General features: G+C 40.7%; 2 protein-coding genes across 2 annotated transcripts; one reads left to right on the top strand and one right to left on the bottom strand.

Moving 5' to 3' along the window:
• Window positions 1–723: 723 nt before the first annotated feature.
• MELLADRAFT_69528 (uncharacterized protein) lies at window positions 724–1122 on the bottom strand (the record flags this gene model as incomplete). Its single annotated transcript, XM_007418499.1, has 1 exon — window positions 724–1122. The coding sequence occupies one exon, from the start codon at window positions 1120–1122 to the stop codon at window positions 724–726; it is 399 nt and encodes a 132-aa protein (XP_007418561.1).
• A 2409-nt stretch (window positions 1123–3531) lies between these two features.
• On the top strand, window positions 3532–4812 carry MELLADRAFT_113790 (uncharacterized protein; the record flags this gene model as incomplete). The annotated part of the gene is made up of 3 exons (XM_007418512.1): window positions 3532–3625; window positions 4508–4619; window positions 4707–4812. The coding sequence occupies 3 exons, from the start codon at window positions 3532–3534 to the stop codon at window positions 4810–4812; spliced, it is 312 nt and encodes a 103-aa protein (XP_007418574.1).
• Between the last annotated feature and the right edge of the window lie 4680 nt (window positions 4813–9492).

Genomic DNA, 9492 nt, shown 5'->3' with positions numbered 1-9492 from the left:
CATGTGAGTCCCGCCTTTCCCCCCCAATCGACTATGGACTAACCCTAACCCTAACCCTAACCCTAACCCTAACCCTAACCCTAACCCTAAGCCTAACCCTAACCCTAACCCTAACCCTAACCCTAACCCGCAGCCTAAGCCTAAGCCTAACCCTAACCCTAACCCTAACCCTAACCCTAGGGGCTAAGCCTAACCCTAACCCTAACCCCTAACGGAACCCTAACCCTAACCCTAACCCTAACCCGTAACCCTAACCCTAACCCTAACCCTAACCCTAACCCTAACCCTAACCCTAACCCTAACCCTAACCCTAACCCTAACCCTAACCCTAACCCTAACCCTAACCCTAACCCTAACCCTAACCCTAACCCTAACCCTAACCCTAACCCTAACCCTAACCCTAACCCTAACCCTAACCCTAACCCTAACCCTAACCCTAACCCTAACCCTAACCCTAACCCTAACCCTAACCCTAACCCTAACCCTAACCCTAACCCTAACCCTAACCCTAACCCTAACCCTAACCCTAACCCTAACCCTAACCCTAACCCTAACCCTAACCCTAACCCTAACCCTAACCCTAACCCTAACCCTAACCCTAACCCTAACCCTAACCCTAAGAGACCTTGAAATCCTACCCACCAATTTGCCCAATTAGTGAGCCTAGAGTCCTCTTCCTGAGCACCTACCCTCACATGCACTACATTGGTTGTCTTCCATATCCTAAGTGATCACAGTCACATCACCAGCTTGAGTCGCAATTATGACGCCTCCGTTTGCTGATTTGATGGTGACAGGCTGAATGGAATGGAGATTATCAAAGACTTTGACATCATTGAATATGTCTTTGTTTGACCCAGTGTCCATGAAGAAGTTGACTTTGCTGTGTTGAACATTGGATGCAATCGCAGAGTATGCAGTGGTGAGATTGATCGTTTCTTCATCATCATTTCCCAAATCCTCAGTTACAACAGAAGCGTTTGCAGAGGCACTTGGCGATTTGCTTTGTGACGAGAAGGCTTGATCAAATAGGCGGATTTTATCAGTGTTTGATAGCTGAGTCGGTTTGCTAGTGTTCTGACTGGCTGGAGCGCTCCACTGACGTTGCATAGGTCTAGACATGTTGGGTGTGTGGTTGCCTCGGCGATCTTTGCAATCTCGGTTGAGATGCATTGAGAACTGATGACTGGGGTGGCAAAATAAAGCATCAGGTGCTGTACTGGATCTGTCACCTCCCTTGCTAGTCGGAGTAACCTTCTTGTTCTTCAAAACCACCGTGTAAGCCAGTGAGTTCGTGGTGTCGTTTTGACTCATCTGTGCCTCAGTAAGAAGCAACGCAGCCACAGTTACTGTACTGGTAAAGTATTGTCAATACTAGTACAGTACCTGGCTTTTTGGATATGTTATGATGTTATGTATGTGATAGGTCTAATTACATCATTCCTGATTGCTAATCATATTTTACTCTAAATATCTTTATATCTTATTAGCATAATTCATTTATATATTGTAGAATAGATTGTAGATAGGATTGGTTTCTCTTCACCTTTCCTCTTTGATCTAACATTCTGTTCTAGGTAAGTTCAACCATTATATGCAATGGTTATACCTTTCCTCTTTGATCTAACATTCTGTTCTAGTTGTGAGAATCCATCTTATCAGGATACTACAAATGAAGGTACTTGGTACAGTACCTTGCACTAGGCACAGTACTCTATACAGTACCTACGATCTAGGTACCGTAAAAAACGCCCAGCAGTATAGTAACTTTGTGTTCTGCTAGGTACTGTACTATACTGGTATCTCAGGTTTGCAGATAGGTACTGTACTTTACCGTACCTATGGCAAGTACTGCCCAGTATCTCACCGTACCTTGAGTTGGTACCCGGAACATTGGGTGTATTGAAAGGCTTAAGAAATGATAACTAAGTTGCCTATTTATATATAAATCATTAATTAGGTAACAAATATCAGTAGAGATTGAAATTGAAAACAAACATACTACTATAGTGCTGGGAGGAAAGGGGATTGATCAAGAAAATCAAAAATGCAGGTACTGTTGACTACTGTACCGGTATAGTACCTATATTTTAGGTACTGGCAGGGCCAGTACCGGTATCGTACCTTCCGTGGCGGTACTGTACTTGGTACAGTACCTATACTAAAATTTCAAAAAAATTTGCCCTCCAGTACAGTAGTGCCCACCTAGGTACAATACTGGCAGGTACTGTACCGGGAAAATCAGGTACTATACTGTACTTTACCAGTACTGGTACAGTAATTGTGGCTGTGTTGTAAGAAGTCTATTGATCACATTTGTAGTTGTGAGGTTTGTCGTGTCACCCATCAGTTGTTGTATGATGCCACCAAAGTCATCCCTTGGTAGATTGATTAGCATAAGTAAAGCCAAAACCTGGTCCAAAAGTTTCAGACCTGATTCCTCACATACTGTTTTAGCGAGCTGGTTCTGTAGTGATTGAGCTTCACTGACATAGTCCTCAAGTTTCGTGGATGAGTCGTACTGGTGATTAACAATCTTTGTAATGATGTTTGCTGCAGCTAATCCCAAATTGACCCCATGACGTTTCTCAAGAGATTGAATTCCCAAGAAAGGATCGTCCATACCCAATATGTGTTGCATATGGACTGGATCCAGACTTGCCCTAATGACCAGCATGACTTGCTGTTTTCGCATTTTGAAGGCATCAAGTGCTTCAGGATTGGTAGGTGTTGGGACCAAAGAGCGTATGTATGATACAAGACCAATGGCCTTGATATATCCTTCAATGTTCTTCTTTCATTGAAAGATATCACAGTTGCCAAGCTTTGGAAAGGTGAAGAGGATAGAACTACTAGGCATGGAACTATGGTTGTCTGACATGGTTGTCAAAGTGGACAATGCAGGTTGTAGTTGTCTCTGTAGAGTGTGTCCCAAAGAATCAGATTCATTTGAGTCGTCAGAAGCGTCTGACAGTGGCATGGTTTCTCCACTAGCAGGCGTGCCAGCAGGGGTGGGGTACAAAGACATGGGGAGGTGGTGGGTTTTGGAAGAATAGTCTTCTTCTGGTTGTTGCATTTGGTGTTATCAATATGAGCAGAGATACCTCAGCTGTGTGCTGGGCTCATAACCAGATGAAGTAAGAATACTGTACAGCAGCGTCAGTGTTCTGATGTATAGAAAGATAGAGAGAGAAATAGAATATGGCGCAATGGATAGTGTTTGAGTGAAGTATAAAACAAGATCAACACCCAAACAACAACAGGCTATGGAGAGAAAGAGAATATAGATGAAATGTACAAGCATTAATTGTGCATAAGCATATAAATGATTTGATATAACAAGTTAATGTAATTTGAAATATGCAAGAGTATTAGTAATGAGTATACATGTCAACAGAAACTTCCTACGCTGAATGAAAGAATAATGTTACCCCATCATGAAAAGTATACAGTGTACGCTTGAGATTGGGAAATTTATCAGTCATATATGCTTGAGGCCCAACCCCAGAATCCAGATTGCTTGTATCAAATATGTTAATTACAGGCGGATCAAAAACAACCCCCATCAATGTGGGTATTTTCTCGGCATTTGTACTTGTCTTTGGTGTTGCTCAAAGATTGAGCGGTGAGTGGGGCATAATACTTTACAAGTCTATTGTATATATACATTTGTAAAAAAATCTATCTCCAGTCGGAGATGAGTAGTACACCTGCAGAAGCATGTCAATTAACAATTCTAGAACAAGGGCTTGTTGATCCACGTTCAATCTCTCTCCCTGTGCCCATAGATAAACCCAGCTACCCAACTTGTGGTTTTGTCCTCTTCCCATCATCCTGTTTCCCACCTCATTGATGATCTTTTCTTTCACTCAACCTGATGATCATGTTGACTCCAATACAGATGCCTGTCTTCTTACCCAATTACATGCTACAATTTGTTTGTGATGGATCTGACCCTCCTAGAATTGATACCGAACTATTCATAAGCCAAGCCAGTTGCTCTCAGTTTTTAAACATCATCCTCACTTTCTATCCACAATTCCAATTTGATGAAAAAGTAAAAGAAGATTGTGGACTCCTTGTCAAGACCTTTTGCTCAATGAGATCAGCTCAACTAGCCAATAATGTACTCATTCCACTCGATGTCAACTCCCAAAATAGCTACTTCCAAGCATCTCTCAGAGGTCCAATCTTTTCATATCAAGACACTCGGAAGACCATCAAATGTGAAGCTGATATTGATGACAATTGTACCACCCACTTCAGCTTTTTGTTATACTTTACCTCTGGAGTGGGCAGTTTCAACTTGCTGCCGAAAACATTGAAAAATTTATCCAAACTTACAAGTACCTCAATGAAGACGAGATTTCAGAAATCTACGCCACTGAAGACAACACTCAAGACACTCTCCACAGTAATGTTGTGTCACTGGGTGAAGATCATCAAGCAATTGCAGCAATAACTCTTCAGTCATGCAACACCAATCCTTTGGCCACCCGCCCTCCAGATCTTGAGGTTCAGCTTAGAACTGCAATCAAAACGTTAGAAGTGCACCAAAAGATGTTCAATTGGGCTATTGAAGACGTTGGTTTTATTCCTGCGTTGGCAGAATATCACGAGTGAGCTCATTTGAGAGTGAAGTGAAAAATCTCCACTACCTCACTCTTATAGTCTGACATTTATTATATTGATGATTTTATTACCAGAGCCAAGCGCAAGCTATACACGGGCAGTTCGCCAAAACCACCTGGGTTTTCAGAACATGGAAGCCCCCTCAAAGATGATGTACCAATTGATAAATCCACCAATTGACCATGACAGCACAATGCCATTTTACATCACTCACAGGTTTGTTTCTGAAATCTTTTTAGTTGTTATAGATACCATGGTTAGTAACATGTAACTAACACTTTTATCTGTGTCCTTAGTTCCAAACTTTTCGCGATAGTTGATAGAATGGTAACTGACAATCGGATCTATAAAGAAATAGGAATTTAGTTTGACAATGAGATTATAAAAGAATGTATCCAATGATTTGTCATGACTTGTATACTAATTGATCAATCGCGATTTGATCTGGATTTGATTTGACTCATCAATCATAACTGGTAACAATGTGCTTGGTAATACCCAGACCCATCCAAAGTTCATGATAGGCAGCCTGCCAAATCATCACCAAGTAAACCTTTCAAGTGTTTCCTAGGTCCCCATAGTAGTGTACGTTTCCACCCAAGTATTGAAAGGGTCTTTGAGAGTAGAACCGCATCGCCGGCAATGATCAATACCAACTAATTCAGTCATGAGTTGATGATGATCGCCAGCTTGCCACTCACAGGTTATTTTAAAAATTTGAAACACAGAATCATATATACATATAGATATAGATATGATGGCTTCTCATTTGTCTTAATCCCTCCTTCTTATATATCATCAATTGTGTGCGCCATTTTGTAGTCTGGTTAAGCCACCAAAACATCCTCACATAGCCCCAGTTCTTAGTAGCCATGAACTCCGGGATTGGCGCCGTGAACTGCATGGCAATCATCAGATTGAATCCAATAGTACAACAAAAGTCAGGCGTAGAAAAAAAGATCCAGATTCGGAACCTGGTATGTCTCATGTAATGAAATCTGATCCCCTTGTGCATTTTGACTGACTTTTTAAATATCTGATTACAATCTGTATAGATGATAGAGGGGATGCTCTGGAAAAAATTGGAGTATCCCTTGGTCCAAAAACTGCTTGCAAAGATTTACTTAACCTCCTGGACAAGCAGATTCGAAGAAAAACACCACGTTGTAGAACTCCTATGCTGTGTGGCGTAGGCTGAGCCGGAGAGGGGAAGAATCACCGCGCAGAAAGAATAACCACACGGATGAAACTAATATTGTCGTAGACTGCCCTCAACCTTGAAATGAAAGTTCAAAAAAATAAAAAAATATCACAGAAGCAATTCTCTAACAATTTTATATCTTCACAAGTCTAACACATAACACTATTCTACTATTTCTAAAGGACCACAAGGTCTGGCTGAGTCCTACAAAACCCTACACCACTGTACTCAAATGCTTAATGCAAGGTTATGTGAATTTTGAATTGTGGTAATTGTCTTTACTACTTGTAATAATAAAATTTTGAATGTAACAACTTAACCCAGATAATTTTATAAAAGAGGAAAAAAGATGAACTAAGGAAATAAAAAAAAATTCTCAATCCAATTCTAAAATTTTAGTGGACCTATACTTAAAGGATAAAAAAAATTTATAAGGAAAATCTCTGTGGCCTATAGGGGATTTGAACCAAGGATCTGGCTAGGTCTGTGTAAAGGCCTTTCACGTATTGTGAAATATAGTAATAAAAAAAATAAAATAAAATAACTAATCTCCTCTTGACTCACGCTCACACCCGATGCCCCGATGCCTCGTGGCGCCACGGCAGGGCTCAGGGCAAGGGCCGGGGCCTCGGCCTCGGCCATGCCCTGGCCCTTCTGTGTGATTTTGTGTTCTCTGTGCTCCAATGAGGGCGAGTTGGATTTGTTCCGTCTTCGCGGCAAATATCATGAAGGATGGTGGCATTATAACGTGTATAAGTTGTTGAATTGTGCCATGTTTTTAAGGCCATGGCCCTGGCCACGCCCTGGGCCACGAAAAAGTCACCGGGTGTGAGCGTGACTCTTGACCCAGCTCAGCAAACACCACCGATTTCAATCTTTCAAGATACTAAAAGAACACTATCACTCCACTGATTCGATTTTAGGAATAACTAAGCTTAAAAGACAACAATTGAACAACGCTCAAAACTTCAAAACAAGATCACTTCACTGATTTAATAAGGAATTTTTCAAAAGAACAAAACTCTCGATAATGCGCTAACGCTTTTAAAATCAATCACTCAGAGACTTATATTCTTAAAACGACGAATTCTTTCTTTTTCTTTCTAGATGAATCCTCCAAAAAAAACACACACAAAAAAACCCCCTTCGAACGAACAAACACAAAACCCCTCCTCCTTTTCTTCATTCCTCACTTCACCTTCTACTCCGATTGGCTCAATTCTGCTCAAGTCTCATCAAGACACTTTCAAATTTGATTTTCGTTAAAGTTCCAGTTTACTTAGGCGAGTACCCCAATCTATCCCGCTCATCCTTTTATTATTCAACTCAAGCTTATCACCTCATGATTCCTTTTTTCTTTCCGCGCCTGAGTGCTGTTTCTATCTCAATCACCTCATTCAACCTACTCCCCACCTCGTCTCGATCTTCACACCATCGATTTAAAATGTAAGTTCAGTTTCTCTCCTCTTCTTCTACTATCTCATTCTTGAATCATCACGTTGCTCAAATCTCCATTTCAATTTCGATTAGGACCCTTGTTTGACTTTCAACTTCAACCACTCTAGAACACCATCTTTCCACCTTGATCTTGAGTGTACTAATTTCCATCTCCACTATACCAACTTACTTTCGATCTCAACTTGTTTCAACATCAATTACTAAATCACCCAATCTTCCTGATTTCGATTTTCGTGGCTGTGAATATCTTGTAAGTTTGTTCCTTCATTTAATCGTCTTGATTTGAATCGATCTGATTCTTTTAGATTCCCTCAATCGTCCTTCTAGGTACCCATCGATTTTGATTTCGCTGCCATCTCTAATCCCTCTCAATCTTGATCTTCATTTCTATCTCTCTCTCACAAATTTGACTTTATCCTTGTACTGTAGGTTATTCTCTCAATCTTGTTTCTTCTTTTAGAGTTTTACTGAAGCTTATCTATTTTGATTTATATATTTATTTCTTCATTTATTTTCTATCTCGAACACACTTTCTAGAAATCGATCGATCGATCTGCATCTCCCAGCTGTATCCTCCCCTTTTATCTTGACTAGCCCAATCAGCGGCGGGCGCCGCACAGCTCCTTCCCAGGATAGAATGCCCACGCTTTGTTTTCTCATACAGCTTGCATTATCACTTCTGCTGGTTTCTGGTCTTTTCTTGATCAATTTCAATGGTTGTCTATTCAACTGTTTGAAGTTGGTACATTGAGGGGGATAAGGGAGGATATGATGATGATGAAATGGAAATCTGGCTATGTGAAGGATTTACAGTTGGTTTATCTCTGTGGGGGTATACAAAGCATTGAGGTGTTTGACTATTCCTTGGAATCGGAGGGGGTGGTTGAGATGAGAGCTGATTATAATGGTGATGACTCCAATCGGACTTCAGATACTCTTGCCCTTGAGCTTGTACCCAATATCTATTCAGTTGACGCAGCTTCACATGCTCACTGTTCTGCCTTTCATATTCATCATTTGAAAGTTGTTTTATGTTTTGTTGATTGATGGGAGAAGGTGGCGGAGGATATGGATTTCTCTCCAGTTTGTAGGCTATGGGTTTGAAATGATATGATGTAGAGACATCAGGTTGATGGTGATCATGAATTGCTTGGTAGTGATGATATGGGTACCAATCTGGTTGAATTGAGTTAAGCTCTAACAGTCAATTATTTGCCTGGTCATATTTAGGCTGTCTTTGATCAGACATCATGAGCAGATCAATATAGGTCTTGACCATTGGATCTGCTCCACTTGCATTTGTTGGTGGGGCTTTCCGCTTATGTTCTAATGGGTCCAAAACTGCCTTTGGTCTCAGGTATTACATATTTGCAGTGATCCTTATGTTCAGAGCTATGCTTATAGTGGGAGGAAGGGGATTTTAGCCTCCATTGTTGTATTACTGTTATCCTCACACTGCAATCATGTTAGCATTGGGACAGCACCTTGTCACCCCATTCTCTGTCCCCACTGCGCTCTGGATCATAACATATTTCAGTCTCAGGATAACAGTAATACAATGATGGAGGTCAATACATTCAATTACTAAACCTCTTAGCGCTCTAGATACATTACTAAAAGTAGTCATCATGAGTTCTTCTTGATCTTGGTTCATTTCTCCACACCCACTTTCTGTTAATTCTGCTTCTTCTGTAAATCAATATTGAACTTTCACATGTGTGTAGGAACCAATTTAATAATTCAGGAATAGGTCAGATCCAGTCATATATATTGGTACAAGTTGAAATTAAGGATGGTAATTGAGTAGGGGGATGAAGTTCATGTGATACACTTCCAGCATTAAAGAGGTTCCCAGATGGGAATATGGGTCCTAGTGATCAGATTCCCATTCTGCTACTGTTACACAGTTCCATGAATATTGCCTGAGTAGCCATTGTGATATATGTAGTCAATATTTTGAAATGTGTGTCTCAATCTGAACAAAGTTACAGCATGTATTACACATGATTTTCTTATCTAGATGAGCAGATAACTGAGCGGACCTGTATGTAGCTGATAGCTAAGGATTTACTCAGATGTTTGCATATATGTAGTGTATGCTTTATGGCTCAGATGTGCAGTGCGAGATGATGTGATGCTCCATTCTTCTCTCAATGATATTCCCAGCCTAGGTCATGTTCCGACCAGGGAACCTATTTAAT

This window comes from Melampsora larici-populina (assembly GCF_000204055.1).
Source record: "Melampsora larici-populina 98AG31 unplaced genomic scaffold MELLAscaffold_94, whole genome shotgun sequence".
Classification (NCBI taxonomy): Eukaryota; Fungi; Basidiomycota; class Pucciniomycetes; order Pucciniales; family Melampsoraceae; genus Melampsora; species Melampsora laricis-populina.
This window is presented reverse-complemented; position numbering and strand designations above follow the sequence as displayed.